The 27021-nt window shown below is 58.9% G+C and overlaps 8 protein-coding genes across 8 annotated transcripts; 3 read left to right on the top strand and 5 right to left on the bottom strand.

Moving 5' to 3' along the window:
* The first annotated feature begins 1660 nt into the window (after nt 1–1660).
* On the top strand, nt 1661–2576 carry JDV02_010866 (uncharacterized protein). The gene has a single exon (XM_047992607.1). It carries the CDS (start codon nt 1713–1715, stop codon nt 2151–2153), a length of 441 nt encoding a protein of 146 aa, XP_047844419.1. The 5' UTR covers nt 1661–1712; the 3' UTR covers nt 2154–2576.
* A 1478-nt stretch (nt 2577–4054) lies between these two features.
* JDV02_006983 (uncharacterized protein) lies at nt 4055–5029 on the bottom strand (the record flags this gene model as incomplete). Its single annotated transcript, XM_047988423.1, has 1 exon — nt 4055–5029. The coding sequence occupies one exon, from the start codon at nt 5027–5029 to the stop codon at nt 4055–4057; it is 975 nt and encodes a 324-aa protein (XP_047844418.1).
* Nucleotides 5030–9420: 4391 nt separating this feature from the next.
* JDV02_006982 (uncharacterized protein) lies at nt 9421–11334 on the bottom strand. Its single transcript, XM_047988422.1, has one exon. It carries the CDS (start codon nt 11136–11138, stop codon nt 10386–10388), a length of 753 nt encoding a protein of 250 aa, XP_047844417.1. The 5' UTR covers nt 11139–11334; the 3' UTR covers nt 9421–10385.
* Nucleotides 11335–11668: 334 nt separating this feature from the next.
* JDV02_006981 (uncharacterized protein) lies at nt 11669–14180 on the top strand. Its single transcript, XM_047988421.1, has 5 exons — nt 11669–12763; nt 12882–12909; nt 12993–13572; nt 13681–13865; nt 13941–14180. The coding sequence occupies exons 1-5, from the start codon at nt 12466–12468 to the stop codon at nt 14125–14127; spliced, it is 1278 nt and encodes a 425-aa protein (XP_047844416.1). The 5' UTR covers nt 11669–12465; the 3' UTR covers nt 14128–14180.
* Nucleotides 14181–15405: 1225 nt separating this feature from the next.
* On the bottom strand, nt 15406–18439 carry MBP1 (Transcription factor mbp1 (MBF subunit p120)). The gene is made up of 3 exons (XM_047988420.1): nt 18189–18439; nt 17856–18051; nt 15406–17809 (listed from the first exon to the last, which is right to left on the bottom strand). The coding sequence occupies exons 1-3, from the start codon at nt 18243–18245 to the stop codon at nt 15954–15956; spliced, it is 2109 nt and encodes a 702-aa protein (XP_047844415.1). The 5' UTR covers nt 18246–18439; the 3' UTR covers nt 15406–15953.
* A 252-nt stretch (nt 18440–18691) lies between these two features.
* On the top strand, nt 18692–20609 carry ARP1_2 (centractin- actin- protein of the dynactin complex). Its single transcript, XM_047988419.1, has 3 exons — nt 18692–19280; nt 19335–19790; nt 19853–20609. Exons 1-3 carry the CDS (start codon nt 18972–18974, stop codon nt 20228–20230), a joined length of 1143 nt encoding a protein of 380 aa, XP_047844414.1. The 5' UTR covers nt 18692–18971; the 3' UTR covers nt 20231–20609.
* On the bottom strand, nt 20525–21583 carry JDV02_006978 (uncharacterized protein). Its single transcript, XM_047988418.1, has one exon. The coding sequence runs from the start codon at nt 21335–21337 to the stop codon at nt 20879–20881; it is 459 nt and encodes a 152-aa protein (XP_047844413.1). The 5' UTR covers nt 21338–21583; the 3' UTR covers nt 20525–20878.
* Nucleotides 21584–24043: 2460 nt separating this feature from the next.
* Nucleotides 24044–26702, bottom strand: JDV02_006977 (Mannan endo-1,6-alpha-mannosidase). Its single transcript, XM_047988417.1, has 4 exons — nt 25826–26702; nt 25284–25763; nt 24990–25234; nt 24044–24941 (listed from the first exon to the last, which is right to left on the bottom strand). Exons 1-4 carry the CDS (start codon nt 25920–25922, stop codon nt 24375–24377), a joined length of 1389 nt encoding a protein of 462 aa, XP_047844412.1. The 5' UTR covers nt 25923–26702; the 3' UTR covers nt 24044–24374.
* Nucleotides 26703–27021: the final 319 nt, after the last annotated feature.

Genomic DNA, 27021 nt, shown 5'->3' with positions numbered 1-27021 from the left:
CCCGCACTCGCTCGCACTCGCATCTCAGGGTGCGGAGCCGCGAGCCGAAGTGACCGGGGCCGCTGCTGCTGCTGCTGCTGCTCGCGGCCACCTGCCTTTGCTTTGCAGAAGCAGACCCGAAATCCGATGATGACGTCCGCGGAGGAGGAGCGTATACTGTACATGTGTCTCTTTGGCGGCTGCAATTGAGGTGAGGCCAGGTGGGCGGGCGACGGGCGGTCAGAATGACCATAAGCTGGGATGATTGGCCCCTCTTCCACATTGCGTCGGCGTGTACTATGTACAATATGTCGTCTGACATGCAACGCGTCCCGGGGGGGGGGGCTGCTGACTGACGAGGGACTGGCCGGTGACGGCGGAGAAGCGCACACGAGGCGAGGAGGGTGTGCGTAGGCAATGCCGCGCTAGGTGCGCTGTTTTGAAATGGTGGACCTGGGGACAGATGATGCTATCGGAAAGTGCCGTTATTTTTCGAGGTTCACTGACGCCTCTTTCCTGGGGGGGCATGTTCTCTGTCTGCCTGCGCACATTGATGTAGGGGAGGGGGGTTACCTGGGTGAGGCGGAAGGCGATGCGGAACCATCACCGAACATGGTGCGGCGGCACTTGTTCCACCTGGTCTATTGACCAAGTTGGTAAACTATCAACTTGCTAGGTAGGTGGTCGCCGAACGGGTCCGTCTTTTTCATCTCACCTCGCAAGCTCACGCGTGGTACAGTATAGTTCCACTACTACTACCATATCCATCCATGTACAGATACATGCGTAGGGCTGACAGGGGACGATGTCGCACGACCAGATAGATGGCTTGTCAATCCCACCCAGCCAACCAACCAACCAACCAACCAACCATTCCGCATACATCCGTCCCCGAGCTGATATTCTCATGAAGAGTTGGGTGCCGTCACCCGTCCCAAATCCTGGAGCAGCTCCTCCTCGGACAGGCTGCAGCGGGCTCGCAATCGCCGCTGCCTCCCCCCGGCCCCCCGCCTCGTTCCCCCTTGTCAACTACCACTATTAGCTCTGAGCTGGCGTCCATCTATCCAACCCCCGCGCCTGGCCTGCGCAAGCATTTGAGTGAGTGAGTGACTGAGAGGTGCCCATTTCCCGTGCCGCAGTTGGCAATGGGTGAGCCCCGACCACTCGCAGAGTCGCAGCCGCGAAGTTGGCCGGGCGGGCGGGCGGGGGGTTCCACCACCACTCACTCGAATGTGCATGAGTGTGTGTGTAGTAGTAGTAGTAGTAGTATTAGTAGCAACAGCAGTAGCAGTAGCAGTAGTATTAGCCGTTTGGCTTCGTCGGAATGTCCTTCTCTTATGTCATGTTAGTCTTGATTCCTCATGGTACTTACCCCGGCCGCGCCTACGTACATGTGTGTGAGTTTCCTTCACGCTTGATGCCAGGAAAAAAAAAGAAAAAGAAGGAAAAAATTTCCCACCTGTACACTGACCGGTTTCCAAAGGGCCGGCCGCTTGTGATTTTTTTTTCCTGCTCCTTTCTTGTTGGCACTGGTGTGTTTCTTACATGACAGGCGCCACCGTAGACAGGGTGTCAGAACACGTGCCCGGTGCGGACCGACGCGGCTCTGATTTTTTCTTCCCCTCTCTCGCAGTGTCCTGTCATGTCATGTTTCCCTACTCTCACGTCAGAGTCTTCTCTCATTCATTTGTCTGTCTGTCTGGTCTGGTCTGTCTCCTCCGCCACTTACCGTCATGGGAGAGCAGCCGCCGCCCGCCGCCGCCGCCGCTCAACGTCGTCACGACTGCAGACCTCGACCGCCGCCATTGCCATATCGAGCACCTGCCGGATGCAGTCGTCTCACGCACGGCATTTCGTTTTTCTCGTCCACCCACCCCTCCCTTCCGCCCATGCAGGGTGCGGTGCGTTACCACCGCACAATGGCATTGTCAGCCCGCACACCCACCCACGCCCGCCCACCCAGCCGCTCGCTCGCCCGCTTCTTCGCGCGCTTGGTGTTGTATGCCCGACAGCGGCGGCGGCGGCAGCGGCACGGCAGGTGGGGGAGCCAAGCCGAGCCGAGCAGAGCAGAGAGAGCGAGAGAGGGAAAGAGAGGTAGATGCGTAGTGGCTTGCTTTGCCGTGATCACGTATCACGACATGCGGATCCCCCTCCCCTTTCTCCCCCCCCTCTAGTCTAGTCCCCCATGATCAGAAATCCTTCCAGAACGGGTGAGCCCACACACCCCGTGGACCAAAGAAAACGCACGGCGCGACGACGCCCGCCGCCGCCGCCTCCGCCGTCGCTAACAACAGCAACGACGACAACAACAACAAATAGTACACCAAGAAACACCAACAAGAAAGTGCAAATCCTGTCGTGAAAGAAATAGCAGACAACCGACCGACCGCCACACACACATAGCATTTCCCCTCCCATCACGCGGGTGCAGAAGAAGCCATTATCACGACGCCTTCCCAACTCCTTTCTTCCTCTTGTCTCCCCCAGTCTTGGTCGGAGCTTCAGCTTTCGTGCTGCTGCAGTGGAACCACACGAGATTCACTACCACTACCACTACGTACAGTACCACCCCACCCCTGGAAACCCAACCCCCTCCCGCCCCTCCTTGCCGCGAGATGGAGAATTGAGGGCAAAATTCAGCCCTACCTACTACCTACCTGGGCACCCACCGGGGGGGGGGGGGGGACCTTTCTGTCAGACGCGGCGCTGCAACGCCCCGGCTTGGTATTGTTGCTGCCTGAACGCGAAACGAAAACGAAAGGGCAGTTCCTCCTCTCCTGCTCATCATGCTGATCTTTGCGGGTCACGCCGTGCGCAATCTCACGCACGGGAGTCGATGTAATGTAAATTGTACTTTGTACTTTGTAGGAGATAGATATACGTACACGAGTTAAAAATTGGAGGGGGGGGTTGCGCCTCGTCGTTCAGCCCCCCCAATGCACGAACGAGGGCTGACGGGCTCTCTCTCTCTCTCTCTCTCTCTCTTGTGGTCGGAAAATGACATACTATGTATGCGCAGCTTGGAAGCAACGCAAGTACATACACACACACCGCCACCATCATCGTCATCACGCGTCCCTCGTCTTCTGCAATTTGGCCCGCCTTCATCATTACTACATATATCCTCAGCAGCATCATCATCATCATCCCCGCTAGCGACGCGCTCCGCCCCCGCCTGACCCCTCACCCCCCCGGTCATCTCGGCAGGGCGGCGGCTGGTCGGTACGAGAGAGACAGGGAGGGGAGGAGGATGCAGCATAGGCAGGGCAGTCCGACGGGCAACCAGCAAGGCAAAGTAAAGCAGCAGTTCGACACATTTGGAGGACCCCCCTTTGAGTATCAAAACGCGAACGAGGCAAAAGGCAACAGTACATACGAAGTACATAGCAGCAGCGCCTCCCCAGGCCGTGCAACAAGGGGCAGGGGGGGCGGCCATGGATGGGGCTGCCCTCGTCTTGCCTTGCCCGCCAGCCAATCGTCGTGGTACTATGTCGTACGTAGATCGGTAATGTCAGATTACAAAACAGATCCTTGTGAGCACGCACGCGCACGCGCACGCGCACGCTTTGGTCTGGTCGGTCGGTCGGTTGGTAGGGCTGATGAGATAGCCGCCGGGCCTTGTCTGGTCTTGGCAACAAGGAGGCGATACAAGGAGGCGATACGATACATACCCCCCCCCAAGTCGCGTGTCAACGTGGTTCGAGGTAACATTGAGGCTGGCAAATGATGTGTCATTATCTTCGTAAAACGTGTTGCGCCATGGTGCGCTTTGCAGGCTTGCTTGCTCGCGCCCGCTTTTGTTATCGTCGTTCGCTGTCCATTGTGACTGCGAGACGCATCCTCCCCCAAACGTATGTACATACGTACATAGTACTAGACGAACAGGTAAAGGTATCGAAAACAGGAAATGCTATACTAGTAATAAGTGAAATGCGCCCACGGCCGACCCATGCCATGGCATGACCGACCCGGTCTTCGTCCACGTAACAGAAACGCCGCTGAGTCACGTTCGTAATCCGACCAACGCCAGCAATGTGGTGCGAGGATGGACTTGACATGATTCCCTCCGTGGCCGTCATCGCATCTCTTCGGGAGTCACAGTCGCGCCGTAGAACCCGCCGTGCCCGTCGCCCGACGCCGCACAGGCCAGACATACGCCGCCACCGTAGACGCGCGTGTGCCTCGTCCAGCCGGCGCCTTCGCCGTCGAGGACTGAGATGATCTCGCCCTTGACGCCCACCTCGCGAGGGCCTTGGGGATGAGGGTTGTCAACTCGGGAGACGCTCGGCGGTGGCGGCGGAAGCAGCGGGCTCGTTGGCGGATACGAGCTTGGCGAGAAGGCCAAGTCCACCGAGTCGGCGTCGGAGAGCGACGAGCCCTGCGGCATGGGAATTCCAATGGGAACGGTCCTGTTGTAGGACCGCCTGCGCGGGATCGTGGGCGATGCAGGGCCGCCCGTTTGCGACGACACAAAAGACGTTGAGCTCATGTAGTCGGGGTTGGGCTGGTGAATAAAACTGTCCGTCTGGTGAGGCGCATCGCGGAGGGTGAAGACGGCAGTGCTGAGCTCTGGCGGCGTAAGCGGCGGCGCAGGAGGTAGTCGCGAAACGAACTGCCTTGACAGGGCGCTTGCGCCACCACCCCTCCAATCCGGATTGACCTTGAGCTTTGCCTTGGTGGCCCGCGGAACTTGTTGTTCTTGGGGATACGTCGCGGCGCCGCCCACAGTCACCGGTTCCACGGCCGTCGTAGTCGTGCCCAAGGTCGCAGCTTCGTGCGACTTTTCATCCATGATCCACCGAGGGGAGTCTTGTGCTCGAACGCCGGCGGTGGCAGATCCAACACGACTCGGGAGGGTAACTGCAACTGGGCCACGCCACCATAAGAAAAGTCGCCGCAGACAGTAGCGGGCGATGATGAAGAGGGCAAAGACTGTCAGCCCTGTTTGCAACATGGCCCAGGCGGGCTGTTGGGCGTTCAAGTAGTAGCGCGAGCTCATCGAGGTGGCGGCACCTGCGGGTATCCTTGGTCCTCGATTGGTGGCCGGCATCTTTCTTGGTTGGCAGCGCTTCTTTGCGGACAGCCGCGCGGGCTGGCGTCGTCGTCAGCCAGGGGTCCCTGACAAGTCGCACTACTTGCTGCGGTCAGACGGCGTCTTGGGGCTTTCCAACCGCCGCCTCGTCCCAGAGGGAAATGGGGGGAGCCCACTCCAGCCGAGCAGACAGACGAGGGCTGGCGCACGCAGCCCGGTGTCGATTTGGAGGCTGCTTGCTTCTCCTGCCGGAGACGTTGGTGGACTCGCGTCGTCGGTCCAAGGCAAGCAAGGGCGGGCGAGAGCTCGTATAAAGATGGAGATGGCCGAGATAACAGGGCCTGGCGTGTACAAACGGCGAGCGCCAATGACTGGTTTGACTCTCGTACGTGGTTACTGTTGCGTAACCTTTAAAGACGATCAAGGCGGGAAGGGCAGGGCGGCGTCTTAAAAACGTTCGTGAGCCGCGATGACTCGAGGCCAAGATGGCGAGGAATGATAACCTCTCGTAACGGTGGCGCGAAAGACCGGCGCATTGAACCTTATATGCCAGGGTTCACTGCAACACCCAAGGCCCGGGGGAGAAGAAAGCAGCCGGACGTGGCGGCGCACTAACTACTCGTAACACTGACATGCTAGGGAGGAGCCCACTCGAGATGTGGAAAAACGGCGTTGGGCGCAGCGAGGACCGCGGCAGACGACACACGCTCAGCTGCAGTCGTCCCTGCTGATGGCAACAAAGGGCAATTTTAGCTCGCCTCGGGTTGGCGGCCAGGCTGAGGAAGGCTTGTTGTAACGGCACCCCGGCCGTTGCCGAAGGGCATGTACATGCCGAGCGAGAGAGAGCCCCAGCAGCCACGGGTCCGTCACTAACCGTTTATTGACGTAGGTAGTGTGCATGCGAACTGTTGCGTGCCGCTGGGGGTGTGTGCGTGTGTGTGTGTGTGTGTGTGCATGCCGCTCGTGGTACGTACTTGCATGCTTCGTGCTTGACGCATGGGGCGAAGCGGCATCGGGAAGCATCAAGCTGGCTGTGGAGTCAGTCAAACCTGGCTTGACGACAAGCAATGAGGAGATGGCGGCGACACAGGCAGGGCCATGGCGCATCCCGGCTGCCGGAACAGAGTCAGATGCGGCTAGAGCCTGAAATGGCAGGCCGCCTCTTTTTTGGCAGATCCGGGCAGCGTTTGGCAGAATCAAGGCAAGTCTGCAGCTCTGTCCTGTGGCGAACCCGACGAGACGGCTGTAGGCAGGCAGGGACGCGTGCCTCGCTCGCCTGAGTGCCCGGCTTCGCTTCGCGACCTGCTGGCCGATGGACGTCGGCCGCGGACCCGTGTTGCTCAGCAGGACATGAGAGGACGACGGCGGTGAGTCGGGCGGGCCGGCGGCAACCCTACCTCGCTCGTTCCTTGGTGCGTACGAAGTATGGGTATGTGCGTATGTACAGTACTATCCAGCCGGATTAGTAGTTAGCGACTGTACAGTATTGCACGGCACTCTGTACTAGCGATACCGCCAAGGCGACGGAGCAGCACGTCCAGAGTGAGTCCCTTGGCACGAGGCCAGCTGGAGACGAGCCGGATGTGGCGCTGCGAGGCCTAGCTAGTCCCAGCAGCCGGTCCAGTCCACCCCAACAGCCGTAGTTTTAAAGCGAAAGGTGCCAGCTGAGGTGAGCCCTATTGAGCCGCAACGGGCAATGCCTATGACGCCTGGATTGTCTCGTCCGGGGTAGCGGATTGGCGCCAAAGCATGCGCCGCCGGGCGGTCCACCCAAGCGAGATGGCGCCCTGCGAGAAGGCCGGACAGGACCGGACCAGCGACGACAACAACGACCCTTGCCGGCGATGCGAACCGCCGCCCAGGCGTGGTCCAGCATCGACAGCGCCGCGAACGACCAAGAGCCAGCGCTCGGCAGGGCAAGCGAGAGGGGCTTGCGGCGGGGAAGCGCGTTCAGCAGGCCCCAAACGCGCGGCGACACCTCGTTCGGCGGCGGCGGCGGGGACGAAGGGGCGACAAGGTGGAGCGGGCTGGGCTCGTGGTTGGCACGAGGGGGGCCCGACCGGCCGGCCAGGGGGCGTGGGCGCTGGGTCGCGGGACGGGGTGTGCAATCATCATGGGCCTTTCTTTCAGCTGGGCTCGTCGCTGCGCCATGCAGGCTCCACGGGTGCCGGCGATTGCGTCGCGTCGCGCAAACGTGGGGTTCCGGCGTGGGGTGGTCGCCCCTCCCCAAAGGTGGACCGTCTAAGACAGGGCGACAATATAAAGCAGGACGGGCGGGCGGGCAGGCGGGAGGACAGACCGACGGACGGATGAACGGATGGACGGACACAATAGACTGGTGGACGCACGCGGCGGCCCGGCTGTCAGTCTGTCTGACACTGTCGGGCTCGGTGCGGTAGGGCGTGGTGCTTGTGTTGCGGTTTCGGAGGCGCTGCGCTGCGCTTTGCAGTGGCGAAACGGCGATGCTGACGATGCTGACGACGGCGAGGAAGGAAGGCGGGCGGCGGCGAGTGTCGCTGCGAATATTGTAGTAGGTCGTTGTGGCTCGTAGATGACGTGGGATGAAAGACAAACGATCGTCCCGTGATGTAGCATCCATCCACCCTGTCGTGCATCTTTGTTGCTCAATCAGCTGGAGGAAGGAGGCCGGGTCACGAGACTGCACTCCATGACTCTGGTAACCCACGGGTCGCTCGCAGACGTCGGTCGGCACCGCAGGTACCTAGCTGTACATCATTGCTCAATACCAAGCACGACTACTAACACAGCGCCGACTGGAGTAAATGTATCATTCTTGGCTTGTGCACAGTCACTTACGTTGGTACTTTTGGGCATATAAGGTCTAGGTAGTAGTTCCTCATCACTTGCGGCAAGAGGAAAGCCTGCAAGACGCGAGTTTGCCGAGCGACGCAGCATCGGCATACTGCATACATACCTAGTACGTTGAAGCAATGCGCCGGCGATCAAGTGCAGGGAGAGCTTACTTACTTTACTACCGATCCCGGCAAGGAACGGCACCACCCCTACGTCATGATCTGATGTGGTTCTGGTTCCATGTCTGACGAATTTCACTGATGCATCGCTCCAAACAAAGGGACGGGACGCAACGCTGCTTGCTTGCTTCTGCCCTCGCCCACATGAGGGTGTCCATCCGTCCGTCCGCCAGCTCCCGCGCCAATAGAGTAACGTGTGCATCCCTCCTGTGCGTGCGTCGGTATGCAAGCGCAGAGCTAAACCAGTCAAAAAAGGTCAAAGCAAGCGTGGCTCGTCTGTCACTGCCGGAGCGGCAGCTGGGATCGGCCGGGGTGCGTCTCGATGCCGCTCGCTCGCCCGCTCGCCCGCCCGGTTGCCGATGGACGCGATACACGGGCGTCGACAATCACCGTTACACGGCAGGCCCGATACGCTGCCATACGCGGGAGCAGGGGGAAACAAAAATCAGGCGATGAGGCGATGCACCACCACCCAACGAACTGAGCGGGCGGAAAAATACGAAGTTGGGTTGGGTTGTAAGTGCAGCAGGCAGTAGTACGTCAGTAGTAGCACCCGACGTTACTAACTTTTGGTTGGTACGGCAGACCCGTGGGTCGTTTTGTTGGGCGTGCGTCCGACCCTGCACAGCTGAGCAAATCGCTAGTCGGCCTTCTAGAATACCTACTGTAGGTATCCATCCATCGCGCTGCCCCGACCATCGCGCTGCCCCGAGCGAGCGGCGCCATCCTCCATGTCAGTGGAGTGGAGCTGTGGCGGTCGTGCCGGGTGGTGGGGGTACATAAGGTGGCTGGTGACAGCGGCTCGTGCCTGATTGTAGTACTAAATTCTAATTCTGCCTGGTAATTTACGCCACTTCGTAGGTCCCGCGGAGGGTTCTCACTGCAACCTTTGCACGTTTACAGACCACGACCGAGTCCTCGCACCCTGGCAAATGGGTAAAATCGACTCATGCACTCATTTCTAGGCTACTACTGCCACCGTATCGGATCGTGTCTACTCGGAGGCGCTCTTTTCTTTCTTTCTTTTCTTTTTTTTTCTTTCGCCCAAACACGGTCGCGCCGAAACCAGCACCAATTTTCCGCCGCTGGCCCGCCCCCATCTCAGCTGGGCGAGCTTGGCAAGACACACACGATCTTTTCGTAGCGCTAGATCTGATCGCTCTTGAGCTGTGGCCCCTGGGATGGCAACCCATAGCGTGCTGTTTTTTTTTACCCCCCTTCCTTTTCGCGTCGCCTGAGAGCGAGACTGGGCGCCCTTGGCCCCCCTGCCTTTTGAGACATTCGGCTCCACCCCTTGGAACGTGGCTTGGCGATCGTGCAGGGCATGGAGAAGGCTAAAGACGAACCTGCATGAGGCGCCACCGTGTTGAAGAAACAAATATTGACTGGTGACTGCCAAATGATTGTTCTGTTTCTACGGGTATCAGTCGACGGCCAAGGGAGTCCACAAAAAAGGGCGGGGATTCGATCGACGTTCATATATACGCTGCCTTGTCCGTTGATGGACATGTTTTTGAAAAGGACGTCGTCATAGCCGTGCGACTGCTGCCCTGGGTCCGAACTTATCGTGGTGCGTACGTTCGTGAACTTCTTACTTGTTGCTTTTGTGACCTGGGCGCGCCGCTGTCGCCGTTGAAGTTCAAAGACCCTGGCACTGCTCCAGCATCATCCCTGCATTGCATTTGCGTAGGCTCAAACTCTGCGGACCTTCCGGCTATGTACATGAACCCCCCCCCCCCCCCTCACCATCTACCTCTTACCGAGTTCAGCCAACAACGGGAAGAGTCGGATGTGAAATCTATTTTGTGCTTTTGCGTCTTGTACCCAAGCCCGACAACCGCGATCGCTTCGAACTGCGGTTTTCAAGATGATGGTGTCCCAGATTTGATGGTTGCGTTGCCATTACGAGGCAAGTACCACTATACTTGTCTGTTGTGCCCGTTGTGCAACTTTGTATGTGCCGCGCCATAGCGTTCAGGAAGCGCTCCAGGGAGAAAAGGATAGGCTCCTGAGCTGCCGCGCGTGTTGACCGGCCAGGTTTTGCTATCGAACCCGCTGTGGCAACGGAGCATCAAGGGTTCTTCGTATGCCAGTCCACCCTCGTCACCAAGAAAGAGTGAGAGAGAGGGCGCCATGTTGAGTATCAAGTATGTGCCTGCCTGCCTGCCTGCCTGGAGGCTGGTTGCGCGAGATGGCGATTGACGCCGACTCGTCTTGCTTCTGTGCATCGCCCTTTAAGGCATATCGGACCTTGAGGGAGGTGGTGAGATGACATGCAAACCCGCCATTGACTGGCATTGTAGTGTTTTCTTTAAAAAAAAAAAACAGCTTTCGTTCTCCCTACGCAGTTGTTCTTGACACCCCCCCCCCCCGGGGGTCGTCTAGAGCTCGCCGCCATCCGAGTTCAGCACGACAGCCGCCGACACCACAAAGGAATCGTGCCTGGCAAAGATGGAGCCGCAGTGGGTGACGTGCGCCTCCGTGTCGTACCGGGGCTCGACCAGGACGCCGGTGAAGCGCGCGCGGAGCATCTTGCGCCAGTAAAACAGGCAGTGGCGCGTGTGCCACTCGGACGTCGAGTAGAACTGGAAAGTCCTGTCGTCGGCGCGGTCGGCCAGGTCCTCGACGCGCGCCGGCCGCGTCAGGTTCAGGTCGTACCAGTAGCCCCAGCGGCCGCCGGGCCCGTCGCCCGAGTGGTCGAACTCGTTGGTGAGCTGCTGGTCGATGCAGCGCGGCGGGAGCCAGGCGGCGGCGAGCGTGTCGTAGCGGCAGCCCAGGCGGCGCGCCTCGGCGACGGAGGCGCCGCAGTTGCACATGCCGCGTGCTGGAGAAGAGGAGGAGGAAGAAGAAGCGTGGCGGCCGGTGGATGGGCTGGTTTTCCATAATGATGATGATGATGATGTTGAGGCGAGGCTGCTGGCCGCATCGCCTCCCGTCGTCGTCATCGTCGTCATCGTCGTTGTTGTATCGGGGCAAGTGAAGCGCTGCGGCGCGAGCAGGGCAAACAGCCCAACCGCTGCGAGGCAGAAGAGCACGGCGTCTTTCAGGACGTGCCACGGGGACCGTAGATATTGCTCCAACCTCGCGTGGATCGCGCTGCTGATGCTGCTGCCGCTGCCTCGTTTGTCCATCATGGCGAAAGCAAGCCGACGGCACTGGCGGAAAAGCCCGGGGCCCCCTGCAGTTCTTTTGTCTGATACGGATGACGGTGCGTTGCGTGGCCACTTGCCTCTCTCTATTGCCTGGTAAAAGGCGTTGCGTGACACTGTCCCAGAGACATGTCGGCTCTTATGCTGCACCTTGCCATTCGCACGCCTGTCAAAGACGAATGATAGTTACTGCACGCACACACTCACACGAAGAGAAGCACGCAGATTGGGTTTTCCCCTCCTGGCTCGCTCGCTACCCAAGTTAGGCACGCTGATGTCACGAATGTGACTGGTCACATTGTGCGTTTCAAGTTGAAGAAACTTGGCAACCACTACAGAACCCAACCCACCCAACCAGCCGGATCTTATTGACGTGCCCCTCTTGTCAATAGAGGATCCCCGAGATCCAGGACACGCCACCGCCGCCACAAAACCCACGCCACGAGGGTTCTGGTGCATGCAGATTGGAGTCGCATGGGTGCGCATGCAGTGCTCCTTCAGCAAACAACGCTAACTAACGTCTTTCCATAATAACTCGTGCTGCATCTTCGTACGTACTGTGCAGCAAGTGCTCTCCTAGGTCAGTCATGATAATAAGCTATGGCTACTACGTCAACAACAGCCAACCATCACGACGCACCGGCACCGTCATTACAGTCATTGTACTGTACCAGGAAATGAAAAGTCGGTCACACGGCTCTCGGCGGCCAACGATCAGTAAAAAGGGCGGTCTGATACGTCACTTACACGACGCCACCCAGTCAGCCGTGAGCAGCAACGGCGGGGTTCCACGATAGGGACCTGAATTCTGGGCTGACGAAGGGCATGTGAATAGTCCTTGCACACCAACAATAGCGTGCGTGGCTTTCCGGGGCGCGGGTGTCGGCTTCCAACTGCGGAAATATTTTTCTTCTTTCCGAGCGACCTCGCATCAGCCGTCAGTTCAGCCGGCGGTCATGGAAGACTGGCCTCAGGCCCGACTCGGTATCATTTATCGTCAGCCGCTGAGCTGGCAGGTTAAATTTGTCTTTTCTTTAAACTCTTTTTTTAAAGAAAGAAAGAAAAAGGTTTAACCTTTGGCCCCTCTCGATGGTGGCGCTACCTTCTTGGAGAATAACCCTCCGGCTCGGGTCGTGCAGGCGGCAAGGCATCTCGTGTCAAAACCAACATCTAATGCTAGCAAAAGCCCATCCAAGTATATACTTCGTAGGATACAATTTTATTTTTTTTTACTTTTCAGACAACACTGTGTCGCATCACCCTTCCTGCCAATCCCTATGATGGAACTTCGCTCCGATCGTCGCGACGAAATATGCCTCCTCACCCCTTACCCCTAATAAGGCGCGGCGGCGGCGTCTGCGCCTATGCCATTCTTCTCGCCAGCGTGGCGAGCCTCGCCCTCGCCTCTCTCCAGTACTGCAACCAACGATCACATGTCCAACTGCACGTGTGCCTCGCCGTGGACACGTACTACAACGCAACGTCGAAAGCAGTAGATTTGCTCGCCACGTTCGGATACCAGGTCGTCTCGGCGGGAGGATGGACGGCCGTAGGTCTGGGGAGCAGCATGTACGGCGCGCTCGTCATCATTGGCTATGTCGATCATGGAGGTGCGCCACCATTCGCAAACACTCCTACACACGTCCCCCCCCACCCTCCCCTCGGAGGGGAGCCCATCATCCATCCCCCCCTGCCAAGAAGCTTGCTTACTTTGGTGAAATATCCCAGAGCCCACGCTAGACCTTCGACAAGCAACGTACGTGCCTCCTCCGTCTGGACTGCCCAAGGCTGGCCGACTGGTAGGTATACTATACAGTAGCTAACAAATGGTGTGTACAGAGGCCACTTTGAGCCCAAGTCGCTTCCCGCTCTCCCAGTATGGACCGTCCCATCGCCGGCCGTCAACACCAGCGGATGGTTCGAGTCCAGCTTCCAGGTCTACGGCTACGACTCCTGGTTGGGCCTTCAAGGGCAGAGTCTCGGCGTCCAGAGCTTCATATGGGCGACGAGCGTGAGCAAGACTGCGCAGGGCGAGAGGAGCGGCGGCGGCGCGTTCAGTCTGTCCATGCACGATGACAAGGGCCATTTCTCCTTTGACTTTGGCTCACGACCGGTGGGGGCCTCGCCATCAGACACGTCACGGCCGCCGAGCATTCACTTTGGCAAGGAAAACGACAACGCCGTCGAGCATGCGGGAGGCGTATCCATCGTCGACGGGGCTCCGCGGGCTTTCGTATCGTACCTGCACGGCTTTGCGCTCGTCATGGGCATCATGGTACTGTATCCTGCTGGAGCTCTGGCTCTGAGGTTTACGGAACTGCGTCCCTTTCGACTGCATCTGTACTTTCAGCTCGGCGCTTCGCTTTCTTGCCTCGTTGGGTTCGCTGCTGCTGGATTTATCATTGGAGCTGACCCGCTGGTGAGTGGTCCGAATAAATGTGCCCTTCAAAGCTCCCGTCACTTCCTTTTCGTTGACCTCGTGTGTCTTGTCATATTTTGCGAGCTAACTCTACAAACCCCTGAACAGAGATATCTCACCGAGCCGCACGTCTTGCTGGGGCTAGTCATCTTGTTGAGCATTATTCTTCAAAACGCATTCGGATGGCTGCATCACCGGTCCTACAAAAGGGGAACTAGAAACACCTGGGTTACGTCTGCACATGTCATTGTCGGGCGCTGCATTATCGTTCTCGGATCCGCAAACGCCTTACTGTGAGTTCGCTACTACTCCCTTTGATCTCCTAGCAGCAGCGCCCTGGGCATGGCGGCTGACACCTACCTACACAGGGGCTTGACGCTGGCTAGAACCCGGCCCACAACATTGGTCTTTATTCTCACCGTCTTCATCGCGGACGTTCTCGTTGTGTCGTGTGTCTGGTATGCCGCCCGGGAGCGGGACGGTGATGAGAGGCAGAAAATTGGGGTTCCTCTACTAGATGATGACCCGGATGGTCCCGATGGCGATACACATTGAGGGTGTGACGTTGTCTTCACGTCGCTAGTTGTCAGTTTTCCACTGCTGCGAGCATCTGCATCATGCAGCGTAATGAATCAGCTTGAGCTACCGTTGAACGGCCGCGGACCTCTAGCTTTCACGGCACTGCCCCCGTATGAGACTGCCAGAGAGCCTGTACAATTTCCGTCTGTTAAAGATACACGCCAGACCTCTCCGTCTGGCCACCGGCCTCTCTTTGGCAGGCAGCAACACCCTCAGGGCACCCGGCCTTCCATCCACCACCTGGCAAAGGAATATCTCGCATCTTTTATTTTGTCCCCCCCAGGACCCTGGACCCCTCCCTTGGCCCAGCCGCCGTCGAACACGCATAGTATTTCTCCGACACCAGAGCGGCACGGCGGACGATCGGTGGTGCAGCTTGCATGCCGCACCCCCTCCCCCCGAAAATCGTCAGCACCAAGGCGAGCGAGGCGCACGCCCCCGGTCCCATCCCGTAGACGACCCATGGGGGGAAAAGGGTCGTCATCATCCTGGCATTGACTGACCGCCAGCGGCAGCGGACAAGGGAGCTGTGCGCAATTTTTGCGAGCATCATCTATCTGCCAGTGACTGGATGGGTGTTGTGGGTGGTGTGGGTGGGTGAGTGGCCGGGCGGGTGCGCTCGCTCGCTCACCTGACGCTTCCCTCCTGCACCTTGCCGCGGGCGTGTTGGTCCAACAGCAGCGAAAGAGGCAAAACCCGCTCCCGAGGGGGGGCAAGGGGGAGTGAGTGTCTGCATGTCTCGCAAAGCCTTGTTTGGTCGGGCAATGGGCAAAATGAATATGCATACGCACACCCTAATTGGTGTCATCACGCCCACCCCCTAGAATCCTAAGTACGTAGATGATGGATGATGAGCCTCACCGCCCCGCGACAGCCAGCCCTGCTTCGGGCCTCGCTGCTCACCCTCAGTCCAGAATCTCAGATCTGCACAGCAGCACCCCCAGCGGGTCAGGTTCTCCGTCAATGTCGCACTTGGGGCTCGTCTGTTGGCGGCAGCCGTGCCTCCCCAGCCAGCCATCGCGCCGCCCGCCTTACCGGCTCGGATCGCGTTGCTCCAGTGAGCCGCATTGTCATGCAAGGACCGCAACATCGAGGCCGACACCTGCATGAATACTGTATGTACTGTAACTACGTACATGCCTCGTGCATCGCATTGCATTCAATCACCTCCTCTCTGCAGCGCGGGGCACGGCTCCGCCCCGGCAGCTCGGTGGAGCAACACAGCGTAATCAGGGATGAGGGCGTCGTCATCTGCTCTGCTAGATCCACGTCCCGGCTCAATATACATGTGTTACCTCGAAGAACTGGATCAACTACAACATGGCTGTGATCAGCTCAGCCTCTCCGTTACGCCAGCTCCAACACGCGGGACCGACGTGCCCTGCCTGCCCCCCCTGCCAGGCAGCTACAACAAGTACCAATACTCGCCGATACCTTGACCAGCTTCGCCCGCTGATACACACAATGCCACCACCCACACGCCGCGGTTTGCTGCTCCGCCTCGTACCTCGTAACGAATAAAAAGCAAAGGCTCCAGAAGCCGACACAAGAGCCGCACCCAAAAATGCATCTCGGCAAAGCCCAGCTCGCGGCGACCAAGCCACGACTGCGCGTGACACGCGCACCTCCTGTTAAATGCGCCCGAAACAAGAAAGAAGAAACTGTTGTAAATGACGATTGGGGTCCTCGCAGAACCATGGAGTGAAACGGAGCAGGACGAATCCCATCTCCGGTCAAAAGAGCAAGGGAGCGGTCTGCCTGCCCAGCATGAACTAAAGGAACGGGTCGGAAGGCAGGGTTCGCTATACCCCAAGGGCGATGTCCATGGGTTCAGGCCCGCCGACCGCCGCGGTTCCGTGCGACGGCACGTCCACATCGTGCTCCTCCCGCTCCTCCTCCATCATGCCGATCAAGCTGTCGAGGTTGGTGTCGAGGCTCTCGCCATCCTTTGGATCTAGACATCGCTTCAAGAGTCTTCGGTACTTTTCGATCTTGTCGCCTACACCAACCATGCTAAGGGCGTCGACGTAGTCCGTCTCAATTTGTCGTTGCTCCGCGAGCATTTGGCTGAGCTGACGAGCGAGGGCCAGCCGCTCTTCGTACGTCTGCGGCTGTTGCGGCTCCTCTGACGCTGTAGCGGCCTCGCCGTTGATGCGGGCAAGCTCCGCCTCGACGGTCCGATGGATGTTCAGGCGGTTTTGGTGCGTAATGAGGGACAAGACCTGGTGCTTGGCGAGGTTGGCCTCGTTCATTACCTTGCCCGCCACATCGTCAGGTTCCATCTGGGCCTCCAGCTCGGCAATCTGCTGCCGCGCAACATTGAGTTCCGCCTGCGTGTTAGTGAGAATGCGGTGCGCCTCCGATTCGGCCACATCCTTCTCGTGCCACTCCTCGTCGTAGCTCTTGGCCAGATCTTGAAATTTTTCCATAATTAAAGGAGATATCCGCGACTGTACGGTCGTGGCGGCGGCTGATTGGAACGACTGCGGCGGCTTTCTCGACTTGTTGGTGTTGTCGGCAAAGGCGTCTCGGAAGGAGACGTGACGTTGAGAGTCTGGCGCGAACGGCGACGACGAGCGCTGCGGCCCGCGATCCTTTTTGGAAGCATTCAACTCCATGATGAGGTCTTCGGCGCGGACGCCTTCATTATTCGTTAGATCTGTCGACGCATTACGACCCAGCAGGGCGCGAATGCACTTCCTCGCATTTCTCTGCGCGGCGAGATGCAGCGCCGTATTTCCCTCGCTGTCCTGCATGTCGAGCAGCTGCTGGAATGCGGCCGGCTCCAGTGTCTCCTGGAGCCTATTGAGGATAAGGTCTAGGTAGTATCTCGAGCACGACGGGCTGAAGACACGCCCATTCTTCATGACGGCCGCGTGGTGAATGACAGTGCAACCGGCATTGTCCCGAGCGCCAACCGTCTCGAAGAGCTCCTTCATGACCGCGGGGAACGACTGTTTCTCATAGCAGTTGGTGAAGTTGACGGAGCGCATAAAGGGTGTCTCGCCGCGAATATTCTTGACAGCAACTCCGGCGTTGAAACGCTTCAGCTGTTTGATGACATCGACATCGCCCATAGCAGATGCCCAGTGCAAAGCTGTGTGGTTCTCCGCATCGATCAGCCAGTTGGGCTGGAAGTTGGGTGGCGGGTCGGGCTTGACGGCTGGCTGCTCATTTCTAGATAGCAGAAAGTAGTCGAGAAGCTCGTCGCCGTAAACCGCGTGCTGCTGCTCCGTCAGGTCCTGAAGGCTCTGCTCCTCCCTCTTGCGCTTCCTATGCCCGGTGGACATGTGCGACATGTCAAAGCGATCATCCTCAGCCATGTACGATGCGGACGCCACTGTTAGATTATCAGGCGTATCCTCCTCGCCGCCCATCACGGTGTCACCATTATCATACTCATCGTGCATCATCACTGAACCCGAGGGCGTGAGCGAGGCACCTTGCATCAATGCTGGCGGCACTGGACGCTTACTGGCACCCCATTTGGGAGCAGCAGGAGGCGGTTTGGACTTGAAGGCTTTGGGCTTAGTGGCATGCCTGGGCGCAGGCGGCGGACTCTCGTCACCCGGGACAAACTCGAAGATGGGCCGTATCCGGTCGAACGTGCTGTGCCTTTGGGCGAGGGCCAGACCGGCATCGAGGGGGATCCAGGTACCTGTTTGCGTTAGAGGACGATGGCGCAAGACGTGGAGCAAACATACCCTGATATTTGCCATAGCCGCCTTGTATTTTTTCGTGGACATCCTTTTGCACATCCCGTTCCAATATCCTCGTCCGCGCGGGCTTGTCGAAGCCGGCCGCTTTTAGAATGTGTGTCGCATTGATCCAATCATCATGGCGACGTCGCATCACATGCTCCTTTAGGTCCGCACCGAACTGATACTCGTATACAGGAATCTGTCCCGCGTTAGTCGAACACGGAGATGCGCCATATGAACAGCGAGCCGGCCTCGTTGACTTGCCGCCCAGCTCGCACGACGGTACCATGAACAGCAAAGCGACGATGCCGGCTTCCCAATAAAGTGAGCACTCACCCCACTGTACGTGGCACTGTAGATGCCGGGCCCGGTGGCAGGGGCAGCCTTGACCATATTGGCGGTTGCAGAGGCGTCGTCAATCGTCGACAGCCATGAAAGCGCTGCAGCGCGCGACGTTGAAGGTGAATGCGGGGCGAATGCGAACAAACAGAAGATTTTGTCAATATCAGGGGGAATGGGTTACGCAAAGCCACAAGACAAATCCCGAGGCTGTGGCGAGCGCCGACAATGGATGCGGTTGCAGGGTCGGGAAGAGGAACCTGGTCGGTCTGGCACGTCGACGACGCGGTTCCGGTGAAGGGAGACGCGAACTCACGCGAACCACTTTAAAGTGGTTTCTCTGCCTGAGGCCCACACATGCTATGTTCCATGCTACACGTGATGTGGCTCACCGTGCCGTGCAAGCCACTGGGCGGCCATGTCCCTGGCTGTGTGTGGCGCAGGGAGCTGTCGGCCAACGCGACGCTCCTTTGTGTACTTGATGCGTTGCTCAAGCTTCGACCATCTTCCCCTTGCTTTGGCCTAACGCCCAGGCCGCCACGCTCTGAATCTGAACGCGGGCACGTCTTGTGCGCCATTGGCGAGACTCTCGACACCAACTCCGCCGAGAGCTAGTGCGCCCGTGCATGCTGCGAGCTCCGAGTCCTTGCAAGGTAGGGCACCGTCGGTCAGGGGCGCCCAAGCAGCTCGCAACAGCGCGCCCACGACGACGAGGAGGAGCTCAGGAGACGCTTCGCACTCACGGAGCAAGCTCCTCCGCAGCGGCAATTATACGCAACGATGACAGACATACTTCACAACGCGCCCATTGTTCTGGACAATGGCTCAGGGACGATTCGCGCCGGCTTCGCGGGGGACGACCTGCCAAAGTGCTTTTTCCCCTCCTGGGTCGGCCGGCCCAAGCACCTGCGGGTGCTCGCTGGCGCCCTGGAGGGGGACGTCTTCATCGGACAGAAGGCGGCGACGGAGCTGAGGGGCCTGCTCAAGATACGCTACCCCTTGGAGCACGGCATCGTAACGGACTGGGACGACATGGAGCGGATATGGGAGTATGTGTACGGCGAGGGCCTCAAGACGCTAAGCGAAGAGGTTTGTCAAGATTGAGGCGCGCCATCACCGTGAGGCTTTTGCTGACGCAAGTAGCACCCGGTGCTTTTGACGGAACCGCCTCTCAACCCGCGCAGCAACCGCGACACGGCCGCCCAGATTCTCTTTGAAACGTTCAACGTCCCCGCGCTGCACACGTCTATCCAGGCCGTCCTATCGTTGTACGCGAGCGGTCGCACGACGGGCATTGTCCTCGACTCTGGCGACGGCGTCTCGCATGCCGTTCCCGTGTACGAGGGCTTCGCGATGCCAAGCAGCATCCGCCGCATCGACGTGGCCGGCCGAGATGTGACGGAGTACCTGCAGACGCTGCTGCGCAAGAGCGGCTACGTCTTTCACACGAGCGCCGAGAAGGAGGTGGTGCGGCTGATCAAGGAGAGCGTGTCGTATGTGGCGCACGACCCGAGGAAAGAGGAGCGGGACTGGCTCGGCGTCAAGCCCAGCGAAAGCAAATACGCCGAGTACGTGCTGCCCGACGGGCACAGATTAAAGGTGAGCCCCCATGCCGCGAGCGAAGGCGATGGATCCTTGCGACGAAGACTGACGATGATAAGATTGGGCCCGAGCGATTCCGTGCGCCAGAGATACTCTTCGACCCCGAGATCATCGGCCTCGAGTACCAAGGCGTGCACCAGATTGTGGTAGACGCAATCAACCGGACGGACCTGGACCTGCGCAAGTCGCTGTACAGCAACATCGTCCTGTCGGGCGGCAGCACCCTGACCAAGGGCTTTGGCGACAGGCTACTGACGGAGCTCCAGAAGCTGGCGGTCAAGGACATGCGGATAAAGATCTTCGCGCCGCCGGAGCGCAAGTACTCGACGTGGATCGGCGGCAGCATCCTGGCAGGGCTGAGCACGTTCCGCAAGATGTGGGTGAGCATCGACGACTGGCACGAGAACCCGGACATCATCCACACCAAGTTTACGTGAGACGACGAGATGGACAGAGCAGGTTGCGTTTTTGGGTCGGCTACGAGGAAGGGCGGTGGGAAGATGGGCTGCCGCATGCCGTGACGTCGATATCGGGTTCGAGCGGTGGGGCAGGCAGGCAGGCAAAACAGGCAGGCATGTGGAAGATGCACATGTCTGATAGAGCCTAATGATACCCTGGGGAGCTGCTGGTTGTGCGTGGCCCGCTGGCCTGGGCTTGCAGAAGCATAAAAGGAGACGTGAGAGCGCAAGAGGAGTCGAGTATTGTGTTGCCGGTGGCGCAAAGTAGGCCACCAGCGGCGATGTATTATCATATCATGGTCCAAAGTACGTACAGAAATAAATACAAGCGTGCCAACCGTATCAAGGCTGTGCCGGGGTATATAGATAGTTCACCAGATGCAACGTCGTCGCTATGCCTACCGCGCCATCATGATGCCGTGCCAGACGGCAGGCGCGGTGTCGGGCCTGCCCATTTGCTCTGAGGTCCCCGCGTCCATGCAAACGCCTTTCGCTCAACAAAAAAAAGAAATCATTGTCGGATCCAAACAGCGACTTTTCCTTTCAAACATGCATCGTGACTGAGGGCCGTCGCCAGGGTAGGGAGATGAAGAGAGGGGAGGAGGCGGGCGGGGATTGGGATGGCGATTATGGCTTGTGGGTGATGCGAGCCCAGATTTTGGCCGTGGAACTCAGAGAGCTGCGCGCGCTCGAAGCGTCGGACGCGGCGGAGGACGTCGAAGCGTCGCTGGGCTTGCGAACATAGCGCTCCGGGGCGTTGTAGTACCGGTTGCCGGCGCCGCCGCGGCCGCAGTAGCCCAGCGGGGGGGCACTGTCGCGGGCGGCGGCGTGACTGATGGCATCGTCGAGGGGGGAGGCCGTGCTGGCAGAGGCGACGTTGCCCGCGCCGCCGATGCCCGTGAAGAATCGCTGCGGGCGTGAGGAGGAGGAGGCGCTGTTGGTGGTGGTGGTGGTGGTGGTGTTGCTGCTGCTGGCAGTGGGGACGAACTGGGTGGACCGGCGCACGTTGCCGGCACCGCCGCGGCCGGTGCGGACGTACGAGGTCGTCGAAGGGGACGGCTCGGTTACGGAGTACTTGAACGGCATGCTGAGAGATGTCTGGCGATGTGATGCCGGCGTGGAATGTGTTGGCGGGAGGTGAGAGGAGCGGCGCTGAAGCTATGATGGGCGCCGGGGAGGGGCCTCAGTCGGTGGTGGCGAGCTCCGTGGATGGAGGGAGTGGATTGACGTAACGAGTGGTATCCAATTGGATATTCTCAAGACCCGTGAGGCGTCTGTCTGTGTACAGTGCAGTCCCGTAGTAGTTGTGTGTGTTTGTGATTGTCCGTTGCACAGCAGAGTGTGGTGTTGCAGGCGGGAGCCGACGTGGGCACTTATACGGGAGGGGGGGGGGTTTCCTGTCTGCGAGCCAGCAACAACAGCTTGCAGGTCACCAGGGCAAAAACTTCTCCTCACCAGCTACTAGTACATAGCAGCTCTCCACTCCACTCTACTTACAGCAGGCAAAGAAAAAAACCCTACCAGGCCCGTCTCTTGGCGGGAATGATGGCATTGTGTCCCACCACTCCGCAATGGGGGAGGGGAGAAACGATGCCATGTCGTGGAGCAGTCGATTCGATGTGTGCGGTCACGCGCGCGGGGGTGGGACACGCTTGCACGCTCGAACCGCCGCAAATTCGGCATGGTGGAGCAGCCGGCGAGTTCCCATTACCCCATGGAAACGGCCGTGAGGCGCCGCGCCTTGCCTTTTGGGGGGGTGGATGGCGCGGATGGCTGGCTTGGCGCTGGCGGGAGTCGTGGAAGGTTTTTTTTTCCTTTCTTCTCCTTGCCAGCCGTAGCCCCCCGGCCTGGCAGAAGCCGCCCGCTTTGTGCAGGCTGTGCAGCTTGCTTGCTTGCTCGCTTGGGTCAGGTGGTCATCGAACGAAGCGGCGCCTCTCGCGGGGCAGGGCAGGCAGGGGCGGAGGAGGAGGAGTAGCAGCAGCAGACGAAGAAAGATTTCTGCCGGCGCAGGTGACCTGGCTGCCCTCTGTGCCGTGGCGTGGCGACGGCCTGTTGCAGGATCTGGGCCGTCGAGTGTTGGGTTGTTGGTTCGTTTCCTTGCCACCAGTGCTCCTGCAACGTAGGTAGGTTATGGCCCGCCTGGCCCTTGCGTCGCACTTGCCGTGTTCTGATGTCTGTCAGGCGTTTGCAAATTTCAACGCCTCGGAGCGCACTGTGCCATGCTGTACAGTATACCGATGAGATACTGTATTGCTTTCGTACCTAGGTATGCTGTATGCACACATGTAATTGGGGCAATGTGCAAACGGGATACTGTACTTGCTGTGTACAGTGTGCAGCACAGACGGACTCTGCTAATGATGCCCATCACGACACAGATGACGAGCGTCGCGCAACGCCCCGCCCGCCAACCTTCCAGAAACCTCCTCCTCCTCCTACCCTTCCCGCCTCAACAGAGAAAGAAATTCCCAATTCCTGGCCGGGCACCAGCAAATACTTTCTCTTAGCTACGCGGGAGCGCGCCTATGCGCTGTGGGGAAATGCTGCAGCGCAGGGGCAGGCCAACCTGCAGGCAGGGCTTTGCCGCTGCGTGTGACCTGCGGCGTCGGCGGGCTCCGAATCCTTCGCACACGCAACGGGGTCAGCTGACGCTTCATTTTGTTCGACTGCCGCGGTGACCGAGCCGTCGCGACGTCAGCAGCTCCTTCGTTGGGGACAAGGACAGAGGCCGGACGAGGCTGGACATGAATACGAATATGAAAGAGTCGAGGACAGTGACGGGCCATTCATTCCCTGAGCATTTCGGCTGCCACCTCTTATCGTTTGACACGAAGTTGATGAGCCAGCGGACTGTGATACGTCATGGCGCTCAAGATGAAGTCGTACCATAATCGCTCCTCCCTGTCAGAGACGCCCACGGCATCGACAAGATCCTCTACCATGCAAGATACAGACGACTCAGTATGCGTACGTACTTCGTGCATGCCCTCCGTACGACATGACCATCTCAAAGGCGCTCAAAAGCCGGCAGACGTGCATCCTGCCGCATCCTCCGGGCCCCACACCAGCAGGCCCTCTCATCCTCCCGTGGAAAGGGCGTCAGGTCCCCTTGAGCAGTGATTCGCCTCCCCGTCATCTTCCCTCGCCCGAGATGGTGGTCCAGCCGCCCATGGCCCCATTCCCTCATACGTAATGGCCGCCCGGGAAACGTGTATATGTACGGAGTACCGAGCAGCGGGCTGCCGACATGCATCTGACGTACATATGTACGCACATACTTCGTACTGTACAGTACGGGGTACATATGTGACAACGGCTGGGCAGTGGCCACAGACCGTCGTACAAGATCTGACGGATGGCGCCCCGATTCCCTGTCCCTGGGACCGTTCTGTGAGTCCACAGCGCACTACTGCTGCTACCCTCTTGGACTCTTGGCAGCTGATTGATACAACTTACGGACTCCTGGGTACATCCTGTTATAGCTTTCACAGTGCGATTGTGCTGTTGAGATGCATGTGGCTCTAATGGCAAAAGGGAGCCGACTCCACAGTTGGGAGCCACATAACATCTCTTATATTGAGGGCCTCAAGGCTAGCTAGGCCTCGCTGCCCACCGTTCCACATGTGCTATTATCATACATGCCGTACGGCGCTTCGAGTTGGGCCGTGGAATGATTGTTATACCAACCTTGAACCCCCAAAAGTCAAGACACCAGTCGGCATTCTTCACACCATGTTGGCTCCAGGCAACTTCTTAACCCGCCCATTCCACATCCCCTCCCCTTGCCAACTTCCCCTGCACAGTCTTCACTGCACTACATGCGTCCCTCCCGCCGGTACCAGCGGTTGCCGGCTCAGCCTCCGCTTGTCGTGCCCAAGCATTTTCAGCTAGTCAAACTCTCTCTCTTCAGCGTATCTGTCGTGCCCGCTCGCCGAAGTTTCGGCTGCGGCGAGAACAGGAGGCTGGGGTGTCTCACTCCGATAGCAATATCTGTATTCGTATAATCTCAAGGAAAGCATATTCCGCAGTCCTGAACCTCTTAACGCCGGGAAACACGCCGTCTCGCCGTCCATCGCTACCCAAGCATTAAACAAGACTCTACATGGAGCGCTGGTGAGACCATTTAGATGCCCATGCTCATCCACCCAAACATACCACAAGCCGAACCCAGCACCACGGCCGTCAGGATACCCGCGCCCGCACGGTCAGCCGTTGTGATGGGCTTCTCCTCCTTCTGGAAGTCGTCGCCACCCGAGCCCGCGTTCGGGTTACCTTCCGATGTACCGCCCGTCTTAGACGTGACAGGCGCCGGTACCGGCTTCTTGCCAATGAGCTGCGACGACACGGCCGCCAGGGCGCTCATTTCCTGGCCCGCACCCGTCTTGCCATCGTACTTGCCGCTCGCCCACTTGAAGCCGCACTGTCGTCCTAGGTCGCCCCCGGTGCATTGCTTGACAGCCGCCGCTGCCGACTTCTTCAGGACTGGCAGGATGGTGCTCGAGGTGAAAGGCGCGATCTGCGTGATAGTAGCGTACCATCGGTGCACGAAGCCTTTGAACGTAAGCATGTCCGTCGTGCAGGTTCCGGCGTTTTCGCATGAAATCTCGACGGCAACTCCGTCGGGGAAAAATGTCTTGAGACCGTGCTCAATGAGGCGGGTAGTCCTCGTCTTCCACTGATCGTCCTCGGTCTGCGCGCGTTAGTGCTGCTCGCCTGGTCCTGTCGCGAGGTGACTTACCGCATTCCACATGAAGGCCGCGCCTAAGGCGAAGACGCCATTATTGTACGAGAATTGCGCCTTGTTGACATCCGTGCAGTTGTTACCAACGTTTCCGCCATCGTAGATGGCGTAGGTCTGGTTGTCAATGAAGTTGACCTTTTCCATCCAATCCCACGTCTTGACAGCCCAATCCTCAAATGTCTTGTTTCCGGTATATCGGTAGAGGCGCGCACCCAGGTTGAAGAAGCAGCCGTTGGCGATGCCTATACACAGTTAGCCGATTTCTCTCATGGCACTGAATACTAGACGCACTGTTCTTATAGTTATAACCGTTGTTTGCGAAGGGAATTTGCCAGCGAAGACCACCGCCGCAGGTATCGTCGTGTCGGTCAGGGCTAGCCTGGGTGTTGAAGACGGCTTGAGCAAGGGCGAGCCAGCCAGGTCTGTCCGAGGGCGGATTCGGGAACTTCATCTCTGCGGCCGCCATGGCGGACATGCCCCAGAATCCCTGGTCATCGTTGCCGAGCGAGGCGGTAACATTGTGAGGCATGTAGGCCTTGTTTTCGCCAATTTGGAACTGCATGGCTTGCATAATGAGATCATTATACGACGAGTCGCCGGTCCAAGCCCAGTAGTCGATCAGGGTCCCCCACATGGCACCGCCCTCCCACCAGTAGTAGTCACCGGCAGGAGGCGGCCCTGGAAGAATGCCTGGCGTTTGTCCGGATAGGTTGCCTTTGTAGTACTGGAGCATGTCCCAAGCGATCGTGTTGGCGCTCTTGAGAATCGCATCTACGCAGGTCAGCACCACGCCGTGATGCAAGCAAGACACAAACGTGAGAGGGGAAGCGTACCTTCCGAGTCAATAGAAAACGGTGACGTCTGAGCGGCAGTCAACGTGGCTGCGGAGAGCAGCGCCGCGGCGACTGTAGGCGTGAACGATCGCTTCATCTTGCGATAGTTGTCACGCCGAGTGCGTGTCGGCGGCAGGGGTGTAACGAGCGGAAACGAGGAACAAACGCAGCGACGCGAGTCCGTCAGTTGACATTCATGCGCGACGGCGAGTGCGTGTGGGCGCGGGTCGTGAAAGGGCCGTCGATGGCGTCGGAGTCGGCGTCGTAGATGTGCGTGCAAAAGACGGAGGCAACGAGCGCGAAGCCAGGCGCTCGCGAGAAGACGGCGAGGGCGATGGCGAGGGCGGCAAGGACCAGGCGTTCGATGATGACGGGTGAGTGAGCGAGTGTAAGAGTTGAGGTTTGAAACCAGAGGGGAAGGAAACGGGAATAAAGGGGGCGCCAAAATGGGTGAGTTCAGGCGGGAGGCTAAGGACAATAGTGAGGCAGGCGGCACGGGAGAGCGCGGCAACGACGGCACCAGACCACTGAGCCAGAACAGCCGACCAACCACAGGTGCCTCAACAGCGATAGCGGTGGCACATCAGCTGCCCACCAGTCCAGTCCAGCTCGTTTGCCTGGAATCTGGTACTGTACTGTAAGGCACTGTACGAGACGAGATGGCAGTGCACGCCCAAAACACGAAGCGAGGCGTCAGTGCTCGCCACTCGGGCCTTTTTGCAAGAGCCTGCTACGAGGACCGCCCCTGGGAGAGCCAACGCACTGCGTACGTACCTATTCTTCAGACGCCGGCGGCTTACTGTACCTGGAGCGCCATGGCGCCACGCGCGACGGCCATGCCGCTGTACGCATGATGCATTCCATCACTCGAGTTTCCACCTCGAAGCAGAGCATCACGCATCTTCCGCGGCCGCTAGAGTCGCAACGATATCCATGAATATAAATCTGGGGAAGATCAAGACCCAGCCCGACACCGCCGATCCAAGCGGCTGGGCGCGTCTTGGCCCACCCAAAACGGTCCAGCGAGCGAGAGTGTGCCGCTAAAGCTAGATGAAGCACTAACGAGCCAGCCCAGGTGTGACGGCGTGTGGTGCTAAGGGTGGAACACCCGTCGCGCATCCACTGGACCCTGCAACGTCCCTGTTGCCACGTTTGTCCTTGGGGAAACGATCCACTTTCAATCGGGTACCTGCCCA

Source organism: Purpureocillium takamizusanense, chromosome 6 (assembly GCF_022605165.1).
Source record: "Purpureocillium takamizusanense chromosome 6, complete sequence".
NCBI classification, from domain to species: domain Eukaryota; kingdom Fungi; phylum Ascomycota; class Sordariomycetes; order Hypocreales; family Ophiocordycipitaceae; genus Purpureocillium; species Purpureocillium takamizusanense.
The sequence above is the reverse complement of the archived record's forward strand: the minus strand, read 5'-3'. Positions and strand labels throughout refer to the sequence as shown.